This window comes from Monomorium pharaonis, chromosome 1 (assembly GCF_013373865.1).
Source record: "Monomorium pharaonis isolate MP-MQ-018 chromosome 1, ASM1337386v2, whole genome shotgun sequence".
Taxonomy (NCBI): domain Eukaryota; kingdom Metazoa; phylum Arthropoda; class Insecta; order Hymenoptera; family Formicidae; genus Monomorium; species Monomorium pharaonis.
Window position 1 is genome coordinate 27,918,001 of NC_050467.1, and position 26,271 is coordinate 27,944,271.

General features: G+C 44.5%; 3 protein-coding genes across 3 annotated transcripts; 1 reads left to right on the forward strand and 2 right to left on the reverse strand.

Annotated features, from left to right (window-relative positions):
• Positions 1-9,419: 9,419 nt before the first annotated feature.
• On the forward strand, positions 9,420-11,521 carry LOC114255110 (adenylate cyclase, germination specific-like; the record flags this gene model as incomplete). The annotated part of the gene is given in 6 exon segments (XM_036289306.1): positions 9,420-9,513; positions 10,404-10,550; positions 10,629-10,703; positions 10,764-10,848; positions 10,918-11,020; positions 11,159-11,521. Coding segments are annotated over 6 exon segments (642 nt in total), but the record flags the coding sequence as incomplete, so codon positions are not given.
• An 8-nt stretch (positions 11,522-11,529) lies between these two features.
• LOC114255111 (protein ANTAGONIST OF LIKE HETEROCHROMATIN PROTEIN 1-like) lies at positions 11,530-13,269 on the reverse strand. Its single transcript, XM_028192944.2, has 2 exons — positions 12,859-13,269; positions 11,530-12,745 (listed from the first exon to the last, which is right to left on the reverse strand). Exons 1-2 carry the CDS (start codon positions 13,267-13,269, stop codon positions 12,206-12,208), a joined length of 951 nt encoding a protein of 316 aa, XP_028048745.1. The 3' UTR covers positions 11,530-12,205.
• A 1,256-nt stretch (positions 13,270-14,525) lies between these two features.
• LOC118646661 (actin cytoskeleton-regulatory complex protein PAN1-like) lies at positions 14,526-15,410 on the reverse strand. The gene has a single exon (XM_036290115.1). It carries the CDS (start codon positions 15,408-15,410, stop codon positions 14,526-14,528), a length of 885 nt encoding a protein of 294 aa, XP_036146008.1.
• Between the last annotated feature and the right edge of the window lie 10,861 nt (positions 15,411-26,271).

Genomic DNA, 26,271 nt, shown 5'->3' on the forward strand with positions numbered 1-26,271 from the left:
CATCAGCATTAACAATAGGATTTTTCCGCACTTCTCAGTTCAACTTCCCTTCGTCTAATAGGGCACCTCATTCCAACCAAACACTTTTATTTCATGTTTTAAATACTTCTATTTCATTGTTTCTGTTTTCCTAACTGGAAAATATTGTTTACACATCTTAAAAGAACAGTAAAGTTTTTATTTAAAATATTAAATTTATGTATTAATATTGATACCTATTTTAAACAATTATAAACATTTTAAACAAAAAGTTTTCTGTGTTCTATACATGTACATGTGAATATGTAACATTACACAAACAAAAGAGATTCTAAATCTAAAATTTGAAACACAACTAATGCTTCCATAAAACATTATACAAGATTTATATAATGAATACAATAAAATTAAAGTCTCGCTAAAATAAATCTTGTGCCTTATATTTTTAGGAATACGTTTTAGGAATCAAGATTTGTTTGAAGAATTCTTGATGACATTTAGTCATTTATTTTTATAATTTGTTAATACAAAAACAAATCATGAGACCTTTAATAACGTTGAAAATACATTAAGTATTTTCGTAATAAAACTCTTAATCCTCCAACAAGCGCAATCTGTCAGATAAAATACTCTTCTTTTAATTCATTTCTGGAAAGGCTTAGTCCGAGAACTTTGCCCTTTTCAATACCTTATGCTTTAATAATAATTTTTTTTTTAAATAAAATATCAAGATTTGGCTACTTAATCTGTCAGATTAATTGCATTCTTTGGTATTAGACCTTGTATTGGTCTCGACAAAGGGTTAATAATGTAATGCAAGGAGGATATAACAATGTACTCTGTCATTTTGTGCAATAAGCAACACATACATGTTTTAAAAATATAACTTCAATACACATGAATTTTTTGATAAAATTAAAATATAAAGGTGTTGCTTCTCTAATTAAAATCGAGTAAGATTTGAAGAGAATTAATAATTAAGTTTCAATAATAACAATTTGTTGATGTTAAAATATTCTTTATTTTTTGTAACTGCATTCCGTACAGTTTTATCCACACAATTCTTTTCACAAAATAAAGTATAGTCATAAACTAAGTTACATGAGCAACATTAAAAAATAAAATCACATAAATTTGATTAAATTTTGGAATTATACACAATATATAACATAACACTTTACACCCATTCACTGAATTACAAATATACAAGACAAATTAAAAACAAATATGATTATCTAAACATATGTTTCAAAAAAGAGTTATATTTTTTCTTCAATAAATGATTAATCAAGCTGCAATGTTGATGACTTCGTTACATTGCATAAGATTCAGATAGCGGAGACAATAATGATAATCTCATGCTGAAATGAATCCCATGTATTGTAACTGCATGGATCCTTTTGTAATTCCTGTTGCCACTTCTTCAATATTATTTAAATTAACACAGTTGTGAATATCACCTCACTTGTGACAATATATATTTAATAAAATGCAAATATAATTTCAAAAACATAAAGCACAGCACTTTAATTGTTATAAATATCGATAATTATTTAGTTTAAACACGTCACCTCAAATACCTCGAGATATTAATCGTTGGCGAATATTCAGGTTATGAAACCTGTCATGCCCACGAAAAGTAACGACGCGACATGCTCCGCGACCATGTGCGCACGCTCGGTGACCACGTACATTCTATGATCATTGGCCTGTCCTTTTTGCTGCACTGCTGCATTAGTGCAATAAGTTAAATGAGAAAAAATATATTTGTCTCACTTTAGGCCTGTTCTTTGTCGCTGCATTGCTGTACTAGTGCAATAAGTTAGAATGGGGAAAAAATATTTTTGTCTTATTCTAGTTTATTGCAGCAGTGCAGCGATAAAGAACAGCCTCCATAACTTGTTGCATCAGTGCAGCTAAAATGAAAAGACTACATGGATCTGTTCGCGTCATGCTCCGACATGCTCCTATTCACCACAACGCACTCCAATACGTTGATTCCGATGACACCAGCTTATATAGCGTTTTCGACTGGCCTGGGTTAATCGCTCCGGGAGCGATTAATGACCAATGACAGCCATTCTTCTGAAGAAGGGAATAACTGTGATTGGCCAGTTCTAGAGGAAAAGAAACAAACGGGTTAACTTAGCACTGGGTATGGATCATGTAATTTTTCCCCTAGGGCGGAAACGTGAAAAGTGAAAAGTTTCAAGTTACTGTCTCTTTTTATTTAACACCAATAGAAAGAGATAGTGTGACGATACGTCACTAGTCCCGGGCCGATCATCCGCCCCACCACGGGACTTGGCGTCTACGGACGCCCCTCCCGACAGTCTAGTATCCCCCGTCGGGAACCGATCCCACCACGCTGCTGGGAGCGCGTGGGGATCGCCCCGACGGGTATAAAAGCCGAGCTCGATCGGGATCGAGCACCAGTCCCGTCCTGTCGACTGAGTAGGTCTCCGGACCACTCTGACGCCCGGTTCTCGCCGGCATTCGACTATCCTTGCATCCGCCGACGAAGCAGGCCACCTGGCCGTTTCGCTGCCCGGTTCTCGCCGGCATTCGGCTATCCTCGTCGTGCCAACAGAGCAGGCCACCTGGCCGTTCTGCCGCCTGGTTCTCGCCGGCATTTGGCCATCCTTGTATCCGCCGACGGAGCAGGCCACTAGGCCGTTCTGCCGCCCGGTTCTTGCCGGCATTCGGCTCTCCTTGTATCCGCCGACGGAGCAGGCCACCTGGCCGTTTCGCTGCCCGGTTCTTGCCGGCATTCGGCCATCCCTGGCGTCCTTTACAGGGCCGGTTACTTGGCCGCCCTGCCCGCCCGGTGCTTGCCGGCGAATACGCTTCGCGACCGCGTTGAAGGTGCTGCGCACTAGCGCGCTCCCGCCCGACCGACGACATTAGGTTAAGTTGTATATACCCGCATAGGATAAGTAGCAGATAAGGTAGCTTAAGGATCATGTAAGATAGGCTAAGCTTTATAATAAAGATCTATTAATTTAACATCGGTGTGCGCAAGTTGGTTTCCCCCCTTCTCTCGAATCCTGGTACCCGGCGAGCCTGTCCGAGGCGTTCGGGAAAGGCGAACCGTCACAATAGTTACAGAAACTTTTCACTTTTCACGTTTCCGCCTTAAGGAAAAAATTACATGATCGCTGCCCTGGAGGTTTATTACGGTTCTTAGGTGAGTTCACTCGCTTTTCACATTTCCAGCACTACCTTCACTGATTGGTGTATACTTTTAGAACTAACGATATACACCAATCACTGTTGTTCACTTTTCACATTTTCACAGTGAGTGAACTCACCCAAGAACCGTAATAGACCCCCTGGTCGAAAACGCCATTAGAATGCGTTGGAGTAATGGCTCTGGCACACTAGACGCGATAAGCGACGAGCGATATCCAATAAGAGTTCTGCTTTTTCCAACATGGCGATGAAATGTTCGAAAATGTAGAGCTCTCATTGGATATCGCTCATCGCTCGTCGCTTATCGCGTCTAGTGTGCGAGAGCCATAAGTAGGAGCCACTGAAATAATAGTATTGTTCGTTTATTCTGTTCTGGATCTACTTGGAGCAAACCCAAGCAGACCAACGCACTCTAATAGGTTGGCATCATCGGAATCAACCTATTAGATTGCGTTGGTTTGCTTGGGTTTGTGCTCCGAGTAGACCCAGAACAGACAAAACGAACAAGGCTATAATATAACCGGAAGTGCGGCTGCAGAATCCTTGGGTGCACAGTTCGTTTACGTAGTGACTGCCACAGATGTCGTTCATTTATCCTTGTTTAAGGTCCTCACACATGAATTGACATAACCATAAGGCTGGATCCTCATGCAGACACCGGCGCTTTGACACCGAGCGCTAATTGGTGAAAAACGGATGGTGGTGGTAAATATTACCGCCATCACCCGTTTTTCACCAATTAGCGCTCGGTGTCAAAGCGCCATTGTCTGCATGAGGATCCAGGGTAACATAAGGTTTTGACGCGTCAGATTGGGCGACCATAACCGTAACCTGCCGTAACCGGCTAATTCAAGTACGTGATTGGTCGAAACCTTAGGACGGGATTCATAGACCGATCTTAAGCTCAAGCATTGTCTTAAGTCTAGCTTCGAGCCGACTTGAGACTTACTTAACCAATAAAATAACAGCATTGACGTCTCAAGATCGTGCTTAAGCTGGAACTTGAATAAGATTCGACTATGAATTCCGGCCTTACTATTACGGTTATGTCAATTCATGTGTGAAAGCCCTTAACACGTTAGTTAAAAAAGAACAAGGATACCTCTTAGAATGCTCTCTCTCTCTCTCGGATCACCTTGAACAAAAGGATTCTACCGCCGCACTCGTTCCGGTTATATTGTATTTTAGTGGCTCCTACTCACTCCAACGCACTCTAACAGGCTGGTGTCATCGGAATCAACGTATTGGAGTGCGTTGGAGTAAATAGGAGCATGTCGGAATATGTGACGCGAACAGACCCATATGGCCCGTTTATTTTAGCGGCACTGGTGCAACAAGTTAAAGTGAGACAAATATATTTTTTCTTTTCTCATTTAACTTATTGCACCAGTGCAGCAGTGCAGTTAAAAAGGACAGGTCAATGATCATAGAATGTACGTGGTCACCAAGCGTGCGCACATGGTCGCGAAGCATGTTCATGCCGTTACGTTTCGTCGGTATGACAGGTTTCATAACCTAAATATTCGCCAACTTAACGATTAATATCTCGACATATTTGAGGTGACGTGTTTAAACTAAATAATTATCGATATTTGTAACAATTAAAGTGCTGTGCTTTATGTTTTTGAAATTATATTTGCATTTTATAAAATATATATTGTCACAAGTGAGGTGATATTCACAACTGTGTTAATTTAAATAATATTGAAGAAGTGGCAACAGGAATTACAAAAGGATCCATGCAGTTACAATACATGGGATTCATTTCAGCATGAGATTATCATTGTTGTCTCCGCTATCTGAATCTTGTGCAATGTAACGAAATCATCAACATTGCAGCTTGATTAATCATTTATTGAAGAAAAAATATAACTCTTTTTTGAAACATGTTTAGATAATCATATTTGTTTTTAATTCGTCTTGTATATTTGTGATTCAGTGAATAGGTGTAAGATGCAAAGTGTTATGTTATATATTGTGTATATTTCTAAAATTTAATCAAATTTATGTGATTTTATTTTTTAATCTTGCTGATGTAACTTATGACTATACTTTATTTTGCGAAGTCAATTGTGCAGATGAAATTGTAAGGAAGGCAGTTACATAAGTAAAATAAAGATATTTTAACAACAACGAATTGTTATCACTGAAACTTAATTATTAATTCTCTTCAAATCTTACTCTTCAATTTTAATTGGAGAAGCAACACCTTTATATTTTAATTTTATCAAAAAATTTATGTGTATTAAAGTTATATTTTTAACATATGTATGTGTTGCTTATTTTACAAAGTGAAAGAGTGCATTGTTATACACTCCTTGCATTACATTATTAACCCTTTGTTGAGACCTATACAAGTTCTAATACTAATGAATGCAACTAATCTGACAGATTAATGAGCCAAATTTTGATATTTCATGTTTAAAAAGAAATTAGTATGAAAGCGTAAGATATTGTACGAATCAATGTTCTCGGGTTCAGGCTTTCTAAATTAGATTATATCAATACTACTGTGAACAAGTGCTGTTTGCATGGTTATTACGACATTGAAATAATCTATAAATATTAAAATTTTCAGTGTTCAACTTGGGAAAATTTATGAAGAAAATTTTATTAAATCTATGTCTATTCGATGTGCTATTTTGCACGGTTATGCATTTTACTTACGAGTTGTCCATGGTATATATATTTACAATTAAGTAAAATGGTTTAATTAATTGGACTAAGTTAAATTTTTAAATTACTATTATTTTTGTAAATTGTATTATTTTATATTGTGTTAAAAATTTTTTTTAATGTATGCTTGCTACATTAATTACATGATTAAAATTATGTAAATAAATAAAATTTCTAACAACTCACATGTCACTGTAAAATGATATAGTGTCATGGAATTCGTCATTTCTTAGTTAATTATTTACTAATATGTTATATTAAAGAAATGTGTTTATGTATATGTATATGTTAGATAGTTAATTTACTCAGTTGATCATCAACATTATGTATCCATGTATAAAATTTTGTAATGTCGTAATCATCAATCTGTAATTATTTGTTTATACATATGTAATAAGTTGTATTTCAAAAATATTAGTCATGTATATGCATCAGAGAGTCAATGTACTCTAATGTATACAATAATATATGGTAATTAACCATATATTAAATATACCATTGTAATGTCGTCAAAATCATTGATCTATAGTTATTTGTTTATATATACGTATCAACAAGTTATATTTCAAAAATATTGATTGTGTATGCATCAAAGAGTAAATGTACTCTAATGTATGCAATAATATATGGTATCTAGCTGGTAGTTAACTATATATATTAGGTATAACCTTATGATGTCGTTGAAATCATCAATCTGTAATTATTTGTTTATACATATGCACTAATAAGTTGTATTTCAAAAATATTAGTCATGTATGCATCAGAGAGTCAATGTACTCTAATGTATGCAATAATATATGGTAATTAACCATATATTAAATATACTCTTGTAATGTCGTCAAAATCATTGATCTATAGTTATTTGCTTATACATACGCACCAATAAGTTATATTTAAAAAATATTGGTTATGTGTGAATCACAGAGTAAATGTACTCTAATGTATGCAATAATATATGGTAGTTTCTAGATGTCGTCAAAATCATCAATTGCCAAATATATATATATATATATACATATACATATACATTCGTGTGTTAATTATCAGAATTTTCAGTCTTAGATGTAAGTCAGTTTATTTAGCGTTCCAAGTTTTCAGTTCTATATGTTTACACATCATGATCTACGTACCAATAATGGTCATGCTAACGTTAGTAATTTTATTGCTATTGACTATTCTTGTCATTATTATGTTTTCCTGATTAATCATAAAAAGAATTCGTATTTAGTCATACTACTTTCATTTTAAATCGCATGGTGTAAACTGCCATTCCACTATGATAGAAGCACAGCTTATGTGCAATAATATTAGTTTAATCAATTTAATTATATTAAGGCTTAACGCCACGTTCCTTTTGTCATACGCGTACAACTTGTATTTCACTATTTTATAAGTTTTTAGAGTTCCTATAGTCAATAAGTTAATTTTAAGAAACTGCACTTTAAGTGCAATCTTTATATGAAAACTGCACTTTTAAGTGCAATACGAAAAACTCAAAATAACGTTAGAAGGTGCATAAAAATCGCACCCCAGTGCACTCTCGAAGTGCTATCAACACCCAACAACAACGCCATGGAGGGGATAACGCATCCAAAGGCACGCCATGCGCGGATTGGCCAAGGCATCAGCGGTGGGGCACAGCAGACACACCGCAACCGGAGGGACCACCGGCACTCTCCCATTGGCGCGTGCGAACGAGAGGGGGTATCGTCGAGCGATCGCGTCTGCGGCGTCCCCAGGCACGTTCCCGATTGGCGAGGCGTCGCCTAGAGGGGGAAGCGTTCCCGGGCAAGTATAAAGACGAGCGTCGAGAGCTCTCGTGAGCTTTCGCGTCCCAAATTTTTTAACGATAACAACGCGGAAAGTCAACTTAGGGTTTTCGCGCGTTAGACAAAGGGCGTTCCCGCCGATGCGAGACGGCGAAGTGAACGAGCGCGAGTTCCGTGGAATTGTGCGTGTTAGTGATAGCCGCGTTAGAAATTCGCACAGACCGAACGCGAGTAGGCCTAATTAAGAGCAGAAAGCCACGCGATCACGAAACAATTGTGAATAAGCATCGCGGACGGATTTCTGTGATACGAATTTCAGTTGAATAAACCAGTTATTTGTTATTGTTCATAAACACGTTTGAGTTTATTCACTCACCTAAGTTTTCTGCGTGACTGTTTCCTGAGACGAGACGGATTCCTGGCGAGCTGAGCAGACGCAGTCCCGATTACCAACGAGACCGCGGGTAAAACATCCCCTAAAAAATACTTACCTGGCGAAGTTCCCGTGGGATTGACGGCGACCTGGGAGGACATCCTGATGTTGACGGCAGCACCTGAAACAGAAAAATAAACCGTGATTAGTGATAATCTCGAAAATAGCGTTGTGTGTTGTGCGACGGTTCGAGAAGGCGTTCCATTCGTGTTGTTCTGTCTTCCGGCACATCTAACAACGTCGAGCTTCCAGTGCAGCAGAGCTGAGCGACAACCCTGAAAAGCGAAACCTTGCCTCTTGGAGGTGATAAAGAGGCTGGCGACTGTGACGACCTGCGTAAAGTCAATTGGTGAGTTCCCATTTATTCAGATCTCGACTCGTGCCTATCGGTTATCCGGTCACAACCTAACCTTGAGACCGTCCCCCCAGGGCACCCAGCAACCCGGACCTTCAACAGAGCCAGAGGGACACACCGAAGAGGCGACCCAAAAGTTTACGGCAACCAGAACGGAGAAGCGAATCATAGAGGGGAAGAGTGTGGTCAGCGTAGTTCTCCAGCGTACTCATGATCAAACCAGCCAGGAGGGTCAACAATAATAGCCAACCCGACCAGAGCAACGCGCCTTACCCCGCGAAACATTATAATCTAAAGCTTCGTTTCGTTCGATAAAAATTTTATGTTAAGTTAGTTTTCATGAAAGGCGCAAGTTTGTTATTTTGTGTTTATAAAACATTTAAAAAATTTCTAAGTTATTTTAAGTTTCTAAAGTTTCTATTTGCATTTGCATGCATGTTATTTTCAAAGTTACTTAATAAATATTATAGTTATGTTATACCTACCTATGATAGTCATACTTACCTTAGTAATCATATTCCTTATAGTAATCATAATAGTAGTCATATGTTTGCCTGTATTTGCGTAGCGGCATTCGTAAATTCAGTTTGTTCAAGTTTTCGTTTTCATGCGATACAGTCATGTTAAAGTTAGAAGCACAACTATAGCGTGTTCGAAAATGGGTTTGATTATTGCCAGTATAAGCGGTGCAGTTGGTAGCAGTGAAAATTACTGGTGTTGCGTTTCGTTTCTTCCGCCAGTAAATATTGTGCCAGTGTCAATAGTTAAAACGGTTAAAACTAATTTTGATACACTGTTTATTTGTGCACCTCAACATTTTTTCTAAATGGTCATCTATAAAAATCGTCTCTAACAAATATAGACTGAATTGTATAAATTTCTGGAAAAAGGAACAAGTGCTTTAAAGAAAAGAAACTAAAATTAATTTTTAGGTTAAAAATTGCGTTTAGTGCTACAAAAATTGAGAAAAATGCAAGCAATTATATCACCTAACATTTCTGATAAAAATAACAATAAGCAGTTAATTGATTTAAAATAGCTTGATGAAACAACTAATGTTCAATATGTAATAAAAGTATCAAGAGAAGTATATAATCGTGCTCATAATGGTATGACTTTACTATAATAATCCATATTTTAGTAACTACACTCACTCGAAAAAAAAGCGGTACACCTAAAATTTGTCAAAAAATTACTAAACTTTGAATGACGATAACTACGCGAGTAATAAAGATAGAAAGGTTTCTAAAAAAAGAAATTAAAGCTTCAAATGTCTACTTTAAGAATTGATTTAGTAAAATTTTGCGTAATAATTTTTTTCAAAATGGCGTATGACAAAGCGAGAGCATGCGAAATTGAAAAATATTGGTCCGAGTTTGCGACGAGCCATGGCGTGAGGCAAGTATCGCACCTTAATGGGATAAAAAGCATGCGATAGTACAGAGTTTTCCCTTCAAAATGCTTTTTTACTCGTCTCGATAGGATGATTTTTCACTGAGATATGCGCATTTGAATAAAAAGGCAGTTTTTTACTTTAAATGCGCATATCTCAGTGAAAAATCATCCTATCGAGACGAGTAAAAAAGCATTTTGAAGGGAAAACTCTGTACTATCGCATGCTTTTTATCCCATTAAGGTGCGATACTTGCCTCACGCCATGGCTCGTCGCAAACTCGGACCAATATTTTTCAATTTCGCATGCTCTCGCTTTGTCATACGCCATTTTGAAAAAAATTATTACGCAAAATTTTACTAAATCAATTCTTAAAGTAGACATTTGAAGCTTTAATTTCTTTTTTTAGAAACCTTTCTATCTTTATTACTCGCGTAGTTATCGTCATTCAAAGTTTAGTGATTTTTTGACAAATTTTAGGTGTACCGCTTTTTTTTCGAGTGAGTGTATTATCAATATAGCATTTATTACAAAAAGTGAAACAATTATTAAGATAATTACCTAATACAATTTACATATAGTTATATACATAATTGTTTTTTACAGACATGATATATGCTACTAGACTGTTAGAAAAGGCAAAAACGCTTAATTCTAAAGATAAAAATAATTCTACTTCATCAATAAATATGACGACAAATAATATCAATAAACCCAGTTCAAGCATAAAGAAAGCAGTAGTTCCTATAAATAACACCATTGAAAATACATTTGATAATAATAATACTATTTCTGATAATGAAAATACATTTGATAATAATAATACTATTTCTGATAATGAAAATACATTTGATAATAATAATACTATTTCTGATAACGAAAATACTGTGGATACGCAAGACACAAGTAAGTTTAAGTAATAGTAGTATGGAAAGTAAAATGTAATAAGTATTTTGTCTATTTTAGAAATAAATAAAGAAAAATGGGAACATAAAACTATACTTTTTCTGATATCTTTATATAAAGAAAAATCATATATGCTGGGAAGAGGGTGCCATAAAAAGATGTGGACAGAAATTTCCAAATGCATGAGGAAAAAGAAATATAAATTTACTGGCAGTCAGTGCAATAATAAAATGGACGCATTAAAGAGACGATGTCGTCAGATTTTAGATCACAATGCTCAAAATGGTAACGATCGGAAGAACTGGATATATTTAGATGTAATATATTAACATATATACAATATATACACACACATATATATAATATAAAAAATATACATATTAATAGTACTCAAGTAGTTATAATTATAAAACTGTCAGACTATTTTTATACATTTTTTGTGAATTATGTTTTAGGTGTTAGATGACATTTTTCGAAAGAAACATTGGGTGACCCCATTAGCTGTAGCAGGATCAAGTATCAAAGAACCTGAACCTGAACATTCACCATTAACTGATAGTAATGATGAAAATAAATTACCAATTAGTAAGTAACTATAAAACAATTTTACTCAACTATACATTTTTCTATTATGTAACTAAATATATATATTATTTTGTATATACAGAGCAGAGAAAAATTTCATTATCTGAAGCAAGAGCGAATTACTTAACTGCTTCATTAGAGGAGAAGAGGTTAAAAAGAGAAGAAACTGCTAATTATAGAGCAGCAAAATTACAAATTTTAAAAGAAATAAAACAAGTATTCGAAAAACAGAAACAATAGATACAATAAAACTGAATACAGAGAAAATATGATAAGTAATGAAGAAATGTATGTACACATGCGGAGATTAATGCCATTGGGCGTACTAACTGCACTGTTCAGAGGATATCTTTCTCATTCCGCGTGCTTTTACATTTGAAAGAGAAAGACACAGTCTCAACTATAATAGTTAATATGCCTAAACGTTTCTATCCGCTTGTGTATATAAAATCGTTAAAAACTCGGTGGGGATATTATTAGTATTTTAAACGTTCGGTTTTTTCTTTAACAAGCAATTGAAACATTTTTTTATTAATAAAAAAAATATTATGTTTTTAGATTAAGTTTTTTTATATAGTATTAATTATCATGCTTTATCTATAAGTTAAACTTAAATGCGGGTTTTTTTTAATAAGTATTAATTATAATACTTATTGTGTTCATTTATTTATAAAGCCAAAATTTACTTTGTGATTTAATTTGTGATGTTATATGCATAAGTGTTATGGTTTTTACAATGTATTGTAACAATATGTGAATAAAAATGTACAAAGAAAATAAGATTTTGCGCGCGTTATTTTATCAAAATAAAAGATATGAAAACAAAATTATACAATATATAAGTACAAAATTAATATTTTATTTACTATAACAAGACAAATGTAAAATACAATATCTTATTGTTTTATACATAAATCCTAATTAATTCTTTCAAAATTATCATGACTGAGTATTTGCATCAATCTATTTCTTTTAATATTTCCTTCTTCCTTTAAATTATCAGGGACAGCTACTGGTTGCATTTCATGCAATATTTCAGGAACAATGATAGGGATTTCAATACGATCATTCCGTAATAAACATATGTTATGCAATACGCAACAAGTAATTATATAATAAGGGCTTAAATTTGTTCTTGTCATAGGTAATTTGTCTAATAAATATCGCCATCGTCCTTTTAATAATCCTATAGACCTTTCAACAATTATTCTAGCAGATGACAACCGATGATTGAATCTTTTTTGTTCTCTAGTTAAGTGGCCATTATCTTGAAATGGTACTATAACATTTTTTTGAACACTGTATGCTGCATCACCCAATAAATGACTGTCGTCAGGAAAATACTCTGGAGTGCAATATTGTTGAATTCCGGAATAAAGAAACACTCGCATATCATGGACACATCCTGGCATCCCAGCAAATACATGAATAAACGACAAATCACTTTTACATATTACCTAAAAAAATTTTACGTTAATTATTTAACTAAAATGTATCAATCTCTTTAAAATATATTTAGTATCTCTTAATATAAAAATAATATTACAATAAATAACATTTTTATTCTTACTTGTAACTGTATGGAAAATTTGCCTTTTCTGTTTATATAGCTATTAGCATCTTCTTTTGGCCGAGGAATATTTATATGTGTTCCATCAATAATATCAAGAACTTTAGGGAATCCATATAACGTTTGAATGTTTGTCCAAGTGTTTTCAGCTTCTTCATAGGTAGGCCATCTGATAAACTGATTTCGTATACTATATATTGCTCGAACTACTCTTTTCGTATTAAACCATGCCGTTGATTTGGATACATCAAATCGTTCACTTATGGAGCGAAATGAATCTGGTGTTGCTAGGACGTAAATAGCAATTAATATTTGCTTTACAACATCAATTTGCTCTCTTCCTTTAAATGGAATATTATCCAATTTTGGTCCAATTAAATATACCAAAAAATAAAAAGTACTACGTTCCATTCTGTAACAAACAATATATATAATTAATACAAGTATTTTATAGTAATGCATGCAATATTTTTATACAATATTTTAAATATATTGACCTAAAGTGTGATTTAAATTCGATATCTGTGTATAACATAACAACGTGTTCTATATAATTTCTAATTTTTGGCACTCTTCTATCATTTCTGTTGTAACCGTGAATTTTCTATCGTAATGTACTACGGATAGCCGCGGTTAATTCAGGGTTCGGGCGGCGGGCTGGTTGAATGAATGATAGAGGCAAGCGGTGTAAGTTTAGACAATTACTATTTATTCTACTAAATCCTAGCTAATATATACAAAGTCCCTACTCTAGTACTTACAACTAATGTCTCGCTATGCGAGTCGCGGGCGATCGGTTGTGGCGACGTGTGTCGCGGGGCGCATGTGCGCGTCGAGTATTCGGTGCCGGATTGGCTGCGGCGGGCGTACGGCCCGTGTGTCGGTCGGTGCGTCGATCGGCGTTAGCGGCCGGTCTTACGGATTACAGTACTCGTGGCGGTGTAATCGCGGCGGTGTAATGCGTGGCGGCGCTCGTGTCGGTCGCGGTGGTAGCCGGATTGGCTGCGGCGTTACGGTCGCGGCTGCGCGGTACGGTGCGGCGTTCGCATTCGCCGAGTCGGTCGGTGCGGCGTCACGATTGGCCGCGGCGGTGCGCGACTGCGCGGTACGGCGCGGAGCTCGGCTCGACAGCCACGGTGATCAGCTGTTCGACGATCAGCTGTTATTATCGTCGAGGATCATCCCGCGTGGATGATCCTCCGCGTCGGCGGTTTCCCCTCAGTACGGGGTCCCCGTGTGCGGTCGGGATCGGTAGCTCACTACGCGTACCGGGATCCGGGTGACGAGCGGGGCGGTGTTCTGCCACTCACTACGTGGCGCGAGGAAGCGCTCAGTACGCGCTAGTGCGGGAAGCCGGGTTTTAGGTTAAGTTCGGCACTCAGTGCGTGCTCTGGGTGCTCAGCTCAATTCGCTGAGTGGATCGGTCGGCTCAATACGCTAGACCGGGGAGATCTGATCTCTTATCACCAGCGGAGGGCTTTTATAGCCCCCGTTTGGTGACAAGGGGAGCGGAGATGTGCGGGGAGAACGAGATAAGCGGAGGGGACTACACGAGGTAGGAGGGTAACGGCCTCGTATCCGTATGCCTTAACGTGGCGGAGGAACGGCTCGTTACACCTCCCCCTCGGCAGACCCCGTCTCTATGTACAAAGAATGATTTTTTTTTATTAGCGGATATACCACGACCCGTCGGACTGGTGCTTCACCACGATGCGGTGTCCGAGGGCCTGGTGGCGGTAGCGGCGACCTGGCGGTATCCGTTCCCAGGGGATGGCCCGTAGAACTTCGCTGGGGATGACGGATTGGCCGGCGAGTGGCGAAGTTGGCGTCACGGTTGCTGGTGATGGTGGTGTCGGCGGTGGCTGGGTGGAGTACCCGGTCGGCGTCGTGGTCGGCTGCGGCCGGGTGAAATACCCGGGCGATGCGGGCGGTGTCGGCGGCGGCGTTGGCAGCGGCGGCTGAGTCAGCTCAGCTGTGGCGGTTTTGGCAGCGGCGGACGGTGGCCGGGCCGGTGGTGGAGGCGGTGCGGGCTCTGGTACTGCCGTCGGTGGTGGTGCGGCCGGTGCTGGTGGCGCGGTAGGACCGGACTCCTCGAGGCGCAACGCTGCTATGTCGGGCATCGGCGCGGGTGTCGTGCGCTCCTCCGGTACGGCGGTTGACTCACCTCCACTGTCGTCGTCGTCGTCCAGGTCCGACAATGTGGACCCGAACGTGGCGAGCAACACGCTTCGCCCGTTGTCGACTGCTGGCGGTGCCTCGGCGTACAGCCGTTCCTGGCGAGAGCGTGTCGTCCGCTGGCGCGCCACTGCTGGTCGGCGTGGTCCGGACGGCGGTGTCGGAGCCGGGATCGGAGCTGGTGCGGCGGTGCTGAGCGGCTCGTTCTCGCGCCGTTGGCTGCGCGCTGGTGTCCGGGCGGAGGCCTCGAAGGGCCGGCTGCTCGTCGGGATCCGTGGGGGTCCGGCGATGGCGCGGGCGAGACGGTCGCGAAGAGAGCTCCTTGCTTTCGGCATCCTGCTGCTGCTATTGATCACTCTCTGATCTGGCGGGCTCATCGCTCCTTTTTATACCCTCCGTCTTTGTTGTTATTCGGTGTCCGGACTCTCCTTCAGATCCTTTACGTGTACGGCTCCTATAATTCTGTTGTTGTTGTCGCGAAGTCGCACGATGACAGGTGACATGTGGCGGTCGACCGTGTATGGCCCGGTGTATCGAGGCGCAAGTTTTCCCGCGAAGTTTTCCTGTGCGTTGGAGAGCGGATGTTCGCGGCGGTAGACTTGCTGGCCGATCTCGGGTTTCCAGTCGCGTCTTCGCAGGTTGTAGTATCGGGCTTGCCTTGCGGTTGCTTCTTCCTGGCGGCGTGTGGCGATTTCGAATCGGTCGCGCAATTTTTGAATTTGTTGCGCCCGCGCGGTAGGTCGGCCGGCTGGCAGGTCCTCCTCCAGGGTTTGTTCGGTCCGGGCTCGTAGCGTGCCGGGTGCGGTAAGTTCGTGGCCATATGTGAGCATCGCTGGTGTATACCCGGTGCTTTCATGAACGGCGGTGTTGGCGGCGAACGTTAGTTGTGGTAGATGGCGGTCCCAGTGGCGGTGGTTTTGGTCGACGAATTACGCGACCATCGTTTTGAGCGTTCTATTGGCTCGCTCGACCGGATTGCATTGCGGCGAGTATGGCGGCGTTTTTCGATGCTCGATGCCGGCTTGCGCGAGTAGGTCCGTGAATTCGCGGCTGATGAACTGGCGGCCGTTGTCCGTGATGATCCGGCGGGGGCATCCGTGTTGTAGTATGACTTCCTTTTCGACGGCCCTTGTCACGGCGGCGGCGGTGGCTTGCCGTAGTGGCTTCGTTGTTAGCCATTTTGTAAAAATGTCCTGGCACACTAGGATCCAGGTGTGGCCTTCGGAGGATCTTGGTAGCGGTCCTATGAGGTCGATGGCTATGACCACGTTAGGTGCATCCACACTGGCGTGGTGCATGCGTCCGGCCGTTTGTTGTTGCGATGGTTTATGCTCCCGGCAGTTCGCGCAGCGGCGGACGTATTGTGTTGCCTGTCGAAACATTCCTGGCCAGTAGTATTTTTGTGCCAGTCGGGCCAGCGTCTTCGCGATTCCCAGGTGGCCGGCGGTAGGGGCGTCGTGACACTCCTTCAGGACTTCTTGTCTTTGTTGTTGCGGTATGCAGAGCTTCCATGCGGTCGGTTCGTCATTGTCATCGGTGGAATGGCGCTCGTGGAAGTGGCGGTACAGGTTGCCATTCTGTATTGAGTAGTCTGGCAGCTTCTCTGGTTTTTCCCGAACGGTCTGCATCGTACGCTGGTGCCACTTGCATGTCGGTGTCACGGCTGCCAGTGCTTGTCCGGTGTTGTCGTTTTCCTCTTCATCCTCCCCCTCCTCTAGGGGCTGACGCGACAAGGCGTCGGGCACGTAATTTAGGGCGCCCTTCCGGTACTCTACCTCGAAGTCGTGTTGTTGTAGGGCCACCGCCCATCGTGCCAGGCGGCCGGTCGGGTTTTCTAGCGAGCGGAGCCAGCGGAGAGAGAAGTGGTCGGTGATGACACGGAACCGGTATCCTTCCAGGTACGGCCGCATTTTCTCTATGCCCCATACGACCGCGAGGCACTCTTTCTCGGTTGCAGGAATAGTGCTTCTCAGGCTGTCTCAGTGCTCTGCTTGCATATGCGACCACGCGCTCCTGTCCCTCGATCGTCTGTGTTAGGACTGCCCCTAGTCCTGCGTCGCTGGCGTCCGTCTGCAGAACGAAAGTGGCCGAGAAGTCCGGGCAATGGAGTACTGGTGCGGAGGCGAGGCTGTTCCGTATGTCTTCGAAGGCCCGTTGCTGGCTGGCGGTCCACTCCCATCGCCTGTTTTTCCGGAGGAGGTCGTTTAACGGTGCGGCCAGTGTTGCTATGCCGGGAATGAAGCGGCGGTACCAGGAAGTCATTCCTAGAAATCGTCGGAGGGCCGGCAGGGAGGCGGGCGGCGGGATCTCCATGATGGCCTTTACCTTGTCAGGATCGGTTCTTAGTCCCTCCTGGTCGACGACGTGTCCGAGATACTTTAGGCTGGGCCGCGCGAAGTGGCACTTGTCCGTGTTGATCTTCAGGTTTGCGTCTAGTAACCGTTGTAGTACTTCGCGGAGATTGCGGAGGTGTTCGTTGAATGTCCTTCCGAGCACCACGATGTCGTCGAGGTAGGCGAAGGCTCGCGGTTCCATGTCCGGGCCGATAACGCGGTCCAGTAGTCGTTGGAATGTAGCTGGTGCGGCGTGGAGTCCGAAGGGCATCACTGTAAAACGGAATTGCCCCCTCCCTGGTATGGCGAAGGCGGTCATCGGTCGGCTGTCCGGGTGCAGGGCGACTTGCCAGTAGCCGTTCTTGAGATCGATGGTTGACAAGAAACGGGCTTCCCGTAGCTGGTCGAGGATGTGTTGCACTGGTGGTAGCGGGTAGGCATCTCGTACCGTGACTTCGTTGACCTTACGAAAGTCAATGCAGAAGCGGTACCGTCCGTCTTTCTTCTTTGCCAAAACCACGCCGGAATTCCAGGGACTGCTGGTAGGCTCGATATGTCCTTCGTGCAGCATCTCGTCGATCTCTTTATCAATGATTCCTTGCAGAGCGGGGTTAAACGTTCGGTATCGCTGCCGTATCGGTTCCTGGTCACTTTTCAGGCGGATGCGGTGTTCGGTGAGCGGCGTGGTGCCTCTTAGTTGTGTGAATTTCGGCAGGAATTCGTCCAATAGCGCTTGCAGTTCCGCGTTTTGTTCATCGGAGCAGGCGGTGAGTCCGGCGGTTGGTTCAGCGGTAGGTGTTCCGGTGGGCCGCAGGGCGGCGATTGTCGGAAGGCTCCAGCGAAAACCGGCTTTGCGCAGTAGGTGGACGCCGGCGATTACGGTGGAGGTCAGCCCTGGCAACACATGGAAAGTCTGCAGTCCGTGATAGTGCCCCAGGCGTATGTGGACGCGCATTTCCTCGTTGATCTGGCCGGTTCGTCCATCGGCCAGTTGTACGGCGGCGGTGATGCGGCGGACTTGGGCGTACGGTCGTATGCGTTCGGCGGTATCCTCGGCCACGTACGACAGAATTGCGCCGCAGTCTAGTAGAGCGTCGTGTTGTTGCCCGGCGATCTCGATGGTTCCCCAGGGTCGCGGATCGGTCTGTTTGTCTCGGGGGCTAATGCTCGGTAGCTGGGCTTTTACGTGCCGGTGTCCGGGCTGGCGGTAGACCGGGAGGCCCCCTCGTTCTCCTCGGCCTGCTTGGCGTTTCCCGGCGTGCCGTGGCAGTTCCGGGTGAGTACCCCCTCTTTTCCGCACTGTGAGCAGAACAGCTTTGGGGGTCTCTTGCAGAAGCGGCGGGTGTGCCCCCGTTGTCCGCACCCCCAGCAGCACTCGCGGGAGTCGTACGCGGGGATGATGGCGGCGGCGGCGGTCTTCGGCTTCTCCTTGCCCTTCGGTGGTTGGTATTCCCGTTCGTAGCGCCTGGCGCGCTCGTAGTCATCGGTGAGCCTTAGTAGTCCCGGGAGGTCGAGGAAGTCATTGCGGCGCGCATATAGGTGGTATTCCGGCCGCAAGTTATGATAGATGCGCTCCAGGCGGTCCTCCGCGGTTATCCCTCCGTGGCGGCGCATCAGAGTCTGGAGCGCCGTCACGTACTCCCGTGCGGTCTCGTTCGGCCCCTGGGTTCGGCGGGCGATCTCGGCCTCTAGTTCGAAGCGGGTCTTGGTAGGCACGAAGTATCGCCGGAAATCTTTTTCAAAATCCGCCCAGCTCCTCCAGTCGTCCCGGTTGTTGCGGTACCAGAGTAGCGCCTGGTCTTTGAAAAGCAGCGGAAGGCACCGTTGCAATTGTGCCTGAGTCAGCCCGTAACTAAGGCGTAGGTCCTCAAGACGCTCTAGGAAGGCGACGCCGTCCTTTCCGTCAAACTGGCACCCCCACTTGCGGACGGTATCGAGTAGTGCGGCGGTGTCCGAGAAGGTACCCCGGCGTCGTGTTCGGGGGGTCCCTCGGACAGTTTCGATTTCGTCTGCGCTGCTGTCGTCGGCCGTGGTCCCTCCGTCCATTATCTCCTGCTTGGCTGGTCCGCCGGTGCGGAGTTTATCGCTTGTGGTCGGCATTATCGCGGTATTTTGCCTATTCATTCAACCAGTCCCTGTTCGGGCGCCATTTTGTAACCGTGAATTTTCTATCGTAATGTACTACGGATAGCCGCGGTTAATTCAGGGTTCGGGCGGCGGGCTGGTTGAATGAATGATAGAGGCAAGCGGTGTAAGTTTAGACAATTACTATTTATTCTACTAAATCCTAGCTAATATATACAAAGTCCCTACTCTAGTACTTACAACTAATGTCTCTCTATGCGAGTCGCGGGCGATCGGTTGTGGCGACGTGTGTCGCGGGGCGCATGTGCGCGTCGAGTATTCGGTGCCGGATTGGCTGCGGCGGGCGTACGGCCCGTGTGTCGGTCGGTGCGTCGATCGGCGTTAGCGGCCGGTCTTACGGATTACAGTACTCGTGGCGGTGTAATCGCGGCGGTGTAATGCGTGGCGGCGCTCGTGTCGGTCGCGGTGGTAGCCGGATTGGCTGCGGCGTTACGGTCGCGGCTGCGCGGTACGGTGCGGCGTTCGCATTCGCCGAGTCGGTCGGTGCGGCGTCACGATTGGCCGCGGCGGTGCGCGACTGCGCGGTACGGCGCGGAGCTCGGCTCGACAGCCACGGTGATCAGCTGTTCGACGATCAGCTGTTATTATCGTCGAGGATCATCCCGCGTGGATGATCCTCCGCGTCGGCGGTTTCCCCTCAGTACGGGGTCCCCGTGTGCGGTCGGGATCGGTAGCTCACTACGCGTACCGGGATCCGGGTGACGAGCGGGGCGGTGTTCTGCCACTCACTACGTGGCGCGAGGAAGCGCTCAGTACGCGCTAGTGCGGGAAGCCGGGTTTTAGGTTAAGTTCGGCACTCAGTGCGTGCTCTGGGTGCTCAGCTCAATTCGCTGAGTGGATCGGTCGGCTCAATACGCTAGACCGGGGAGATCTGATCTCTTATCACCAGCGGAGGGCTTTTATAGCCCCCGTTTGGTGACAAGGGGAGCGGAGATGTGCGGGGAGAACGAGATAAGCGGAGGGGACTACACGAGGTAGGAGGGTAACGGCCTCGTATCCGTATGCCTTAACGTGGCGGAGGAACGGCTCGTTACACTGTTATTATTTATAATAATATTTAATTCTTCATTGTCGTCACTGTCATTCGAAGAAGCACTAGTGGATGAGTCGAAAATAATATTGTCAAGTAAAATGTATTCCTCCATTATTTTAGCTGTTTAAATCAAATATTGAAATGCAGAAATAAACAATGTATCGAAATTAATTAACTGTCAAGTATTTACTGGTGAAAGAAACAAAACGCAATACCAGTAATTTTCACTGCTACCAACTGCACCGCTTATACTGGCAGTAATCAAACCCATTTCCGAACACACTACTAGTGTGCTACAATTATTTTCTGTTAAATATTATTATTTTGAGGCTTAACGCAACATTCCTAGTCTCATATGCCTATTTCATATGCATTTTTTGTATCGTGGCTTTAACAAGCCTCGAATACCACATAAATCTGTAATAAGTATGGATCGCACTTTAAGTACAATCCACACCGAAAAATGCACTTTTAAGTGCAATCTCTTTAAAGTAGCGGGGGAACACGCCAAGCAAAAGCGGGCAATTTCGGCAACATGCTACACCCCAGGAACATGTCGGCCATTGGGCAAAACAACGGGAGTGGGGTAGACCAAGGAGATGCCCACAGCGCACGAGAAGCCGCCAGGCGACAAGGAGTGGGGCTACGACAAAGTCCCGCGCCCGGGGGAAATCGACGCCACGCGTGGTTGGCGCAACCCGACGGGAGGGGGAAGCCCAAGCGCTCCCGGCTGCGGCGTGTGCGGATTTGTGTACGATTGGCGGATCCCGACGGGAGGGGATAGCGTCCCTTTCTTGAGTATAAAGACGCGCGCTGAGAGCTCTCGAGAGCTTTCGCGCGTCTGACATCTAAGCGACAACACCTCGGTAAATAGTAATAGGGGTTTCCCGCGCGTCAGACAGGGGCGTTCCCGCCGATGCGAGACGGCGACAGAGAACCAGCGCGAATTCCGCGGAATTGTGTGTGTCTGTGATAGCCGCGTAATAAATTTGCACAGGCCAAATGCAAGTAGGCCTAAAAAATTCCCAAGTTAGCAATAGAGCGCGTTTACACGACTGTGATTAAGCGACGCGTTCGGGATAGTTGTGAAACAGATACGATGTACTCACATCAAGATTGAATAAACCGATAGTTTTGTTATTGTTATACAAAACGACAGTGTTGAGTTATTCACTCACCCTAAGTTTCCTGCGTGACTGTTTCCCGAGACGAGACGGATTCCTGGCGAGCTGAGCAGAAGCAGTCCTTGTTAACCAATGAGACCGCGGGTAAAATACTCTCTAAAAAATACTTACCTGGCGAAGTTCCCGTGGGACCCACGGCGACCTGGGAGGACATCCTGACGTTGACGGCAGCACCTGAAACAGAAAAAAGAGTGATTAGTGATAATCTCGAAGACAGCGTTGTGTGTTGTGCGACGGCACGAGAAGGCGTTCCATTTGTGTTATTCGTTTTTCCGGCACATCCAACAACGTCGAGCCTCCAGCGCAGCAGAGCTGAGCGACAACCCTGGAAGGCGAAACCTTGCCTCTTGGAGGTGATAAAGAGGCTGGCGACTGTGACGACCTACGTGAAGTCAATGGTGAGTTCCAATTCATCCTGATTGCGACTCGTGCCTATCGGTAATCCGGTCACAACCTTGAGACCGACCTCCAGGGGCGACCAGAACACCACGCCACCCGCAACAGGCCCAGAGGGTTCCAGGGAGCCAAAGAAGTTTAAGACCACCAGGACCGAGGCCAAACAGGGGGACGGCAAAAAGATCCTGACCCTGAGGTTGGAAAGGACCAACTAAGCGGCGCAGGAGGACGCGGAAAGAGAAACAGAAAAATAAGGGCCACCGCGTAGTCGCGAATTGCGTCGCGAGTAGAAATATCGCAAATATTCATTATTATTAATAGCGTGTTATATACATATTGCAACGTTACTTTCCTCACGTCTGCAACTTCGCCGTGCTTCTCAACAAAAGGTTGGGCGCCAGGCGCGTAATTCGCGCCGCACAAAACTCGCGATACTCTCGGTACTTCGCACGACGGCCAAATGCCGGCTAGTCCGCCTCCACACGAAATGGCAGAGGGGCGAGGTTCTTTCTCGGCACGCGGAATAGGAGAGGAGAGGTCTCGCGTGAATAACTAGATCGACTGAATAATTATAATAAGCATGTATTGAAGTTAGAATGGCAACTGCGTTGCCATCGATTACAATCTATTCATTATAACGCACTGACCGGTACGGCTATAGCGTACTTAACTCAACATTTACAATAGCTCAAAGCTTATTCTACACAGAGTACAATCTACCTCAATATGACGACACACGACGTTAACAATACTTAATAGACGATAAACGGGATAGGCCGCTATGTAACGTGCGCATTCCGTGTAGAAATCATCTGCGGAAGCCCGCCTCGGTATTGCACAACTGGCTTACACTCTCGGTATGCGGCCGATGAATCCCGGCGGATATTACTGTACGCGCTATCCCGTCGCGAGACTTTACTTCTTACGCAATTACAAAGATCGACTGTCGGCTCGACATTTTCCCTGAGGGAGGAGACAATAGGCGCAATAACTATTCTATACGAAGCGAAGATCGACACGGCCCTGCTACGCGTTGACTCGACTCTCGGTATCCCGAGAATAATAAATCCGCCTACCGAACGCTCGGTAGGGTAATTAATTCTCACTAAAGGCCGGGCCGGCCGTCTTCGCTCTTACCGCGTGGTCGAAGTGGTGGCCTTACAAGCAGGGTAGCGTCGTCGATGGCCGTGGAACCGCTCTTGTTGCTATCTCACCGAACAGTGACGAACCGTGAGCGGTCGGGGGCGCCGCGGACGCCGGCAGCGGCCCGCGCATCGATCGCGCTTCGATTTGCGCACACCGATCGCTAGTCAATGGGGGTCCTACGCCCGTCCTGCAGGATCTCAGCGTCCGAGGGCGCCTCTGGTCATGACGCCGCGTAATTTGAAGGCCGCGGATTGCACGCCACGATGTCCTTGGCTGTTTCGGCTGCCGCTGAGCCGGCTCGGGGTTGATCAGGCCCCGTCCGGCCCACTCCTCGGGGCCGTGGCTACCGCGCCGGCTGGGGCTTCCTCCATCCTGGTTGTCGGATGTAGGGGCGCATGCTTCCTCCCCGGCGTCGCCTCCGGCTGCACCGGACTGCTGCTCCTTTCTCTATAATACAGTATAACGGCAGTGTCTGTCCCCTGACTTTTACAACGTACCTCAGTACTGTATGCAATTACTTGCCCTTGCTCGCTGTCCTCCGGCTGTCCGGGGCCCCGCCGCTCGGTCGTCTATGCTTCTAATTCATCTTCCCTCGACGGCTGCTCCGTTAATCACAAAAGGTCATCTTGGCGCACCACCTCTCCCGCGGATCGTGACTTCCGCTAGGCGGATACCTACGTGTCTTAAGAACTAACAAAATCTTATTGAGAAAAGGAGAGGCCGCTCCTCCCCGCTCGGGGTAATGAGCGGCCCCAAATGATCTTTTCCCGGCCGGGCCATCCGGCCCTTGTAACTGACGAAAAACGTCACGTCACAATATATATAATATTCAGTTTTATTGTGTGAACCTTATCATATACCTATTCTATCTCACACATATATATATATTGTGTTCTTACTATTACTATTACTATTGTGTGAATTAAAATACTTACCTTAGACTAAATATTTCATTGCGCGAACCAAATTATAGGTTATTCAATCTTTTATGTTAAATTCCATTGTTCCTATTAAATTACATACTTACCTTCCATATTACATTTCATAGTGTGAATTAGATTTAAATAATTCTGAAATAGTTCATTCAGCACCCTAAGTGCAGGCCAAATTAAAGTTTCGTTCATAGTTAGTTTTGTATTGAGCATACAGCCAGCTATGACACGGCCAGATATTATACGAGCTATGCTATGCGTAGCATGTTTTTTTGTTATGTCATTATATTATTTAATTCTAATTTTGATTAGCTTAAAGGAGCACAACAATGTGGGAAACACAACTAGTGTGTTACTTCATAGTTTCATATAACATAATTATTTTAAGAATAAATATATCATTTTTAGTTTCATATGCGTACAGCCTACATTTCCTAGTATCATGGCTGTAAAAAGAGTTATTTTAAGTTTAGAATTGTTAAGGTATGCGGATTGCACTTTAAGTGCAATCTACACCCGAAATTGCACCTTCGAGTGCAATCTCCGAAAAAGAAGAGGGGATACGACAAGCTGGAGGGGGCAACCCAGCGGGATGCCCGCAGCGCAGCGACGCCGCGCAACAGAGAGTGGGGGCAACATTTTCTACATCCGTGGGGGAAACCGACGCCACGCGCGGTTGGCGCAACCCGACGGATGGGGGAAGCCAAGCGTTTCCGACAGCGGCACAAGCGAAGCGTGCACGTGATTGGCAGATCCCGACGAGAGGGGGTAGCGTCCCTCTCGGTAGTATTTAAGCGGGCGTTAGGAGCTCTCATGAGCTTTCGCGCGCAAGATATCTCAGAGATAACATCGCGGCGGATCGTACGAAGGACTCTCCCGCGCTGAGTATCGTAGCAACTGCAACTCGGAAAAATTAATACGAGTTTTCGCGAGTGCGAATGTTCCGTGCACGGCACGTTAAAGGAAGTGAGCTTTCGCACTTTTGAAATCAAGACGATAACACCGCGAATAACCGAAGTAAAGAGTTTTCGCGCGTTTTGAGAGATAGTCCCGCCGAACGCGAGTAGGCAACTGGGACGAGCGAGAGTTCTGCGGATCGATTGTGAATTGTGTCATCCGCGTAATAAACATATTAAATCGACCGAATGCGAGTAGGTTCGATTTTCCCGACATCCAAAAGTGCGTTTACTCGTTTGTGAACAAGCGCCGCGTTCGGGATAAATGTGACAGATGTGACATTGGCAACTTTAAATAAAGCATACTGTTTGTTATTTGTTACTAAAAACAATCAAGTGTTATCTCTCACTTACCTGCATACCAGACAGCGTGTCCGTTTCTGAGTCCGTGAGATTCCGGGTATCCTGTGAAAGAGAAATCCTATTAACAAACGGGACCGCGGGTAAACCTGAAAATAAAAAATTATACTTACCTGGCGAAGTTCCTGTGGGACGACAAAAGGCGATCCTGGATGATCCTGGGACGACGGCGGCACCTGAAAGAAAAGAGAAAGGATTAATAATAAGTTCGTTCGAAGTTCGTGTGTTGTGAATTTCCTCTGGGATATAATCCAGTTAGTGGTAGCTGTCCTTCCGACGGAAGGAACACCGACGCGCGTTCCGGCGTTCCTGAGCAGAGCAACGATTCCGGGACACCACACCTTGCCTCTTGGAGGTTATAAAGAGGCTGGCGACTGTGAAAACCTGCAACGAAAGGTTTGTGAGTCTTTACTTGTCCAAGCTCGTGAGTCACGTCATTCGGTAATCCGGTCACAACCTTGAGACCGTCCACCAGGAGCTCCCATCATCCCGAAACTTCCACACCATTGGAGAAGTCCAGGGAAGTCCCCAGAAAGATATATACAACTACCAGAACCGAAAGGAGGAAGGTTGACGGTAAGACCATTCTAAGCGTCACGGTAGAGCGAGCTAAGACATCAGTCGATGTCGAAACCACGCCGTGAAAACGGCGTGAGAACGTTTGATATTTATTCAAAGCAATAAGCTTAAATTTCTTATTTTTCATTAAGAAAACTTTTTCGTTTTATTTTAACTGCGTTTAAAATAATCGTC

Excerpts from the sequence above, each read along its gene's own strand:
- LOC114255111 (XM_028192944.2), bottom strand. The coding sequence starts at position 13,269 with ATGGAACGTAGTACTTTTTATTTTTTGGTATATTTAATTGGACCAAAA. Across the intron at positions 12,746-12,858 it reads AATTTTCCATACAGTTACAA|GTAATATGTAAAAGTGATTT; the intron begins GTAAGAATAAAA and ends AAATTTTTTTAG.
- LOC118646661 (XM_036290115.1), bottom strand. The coding sequence starts at position 15,410 with ATGAGCCCGCCAGATCAGAGAGTGATCAATAGCAGCAGCAGGATGCCG.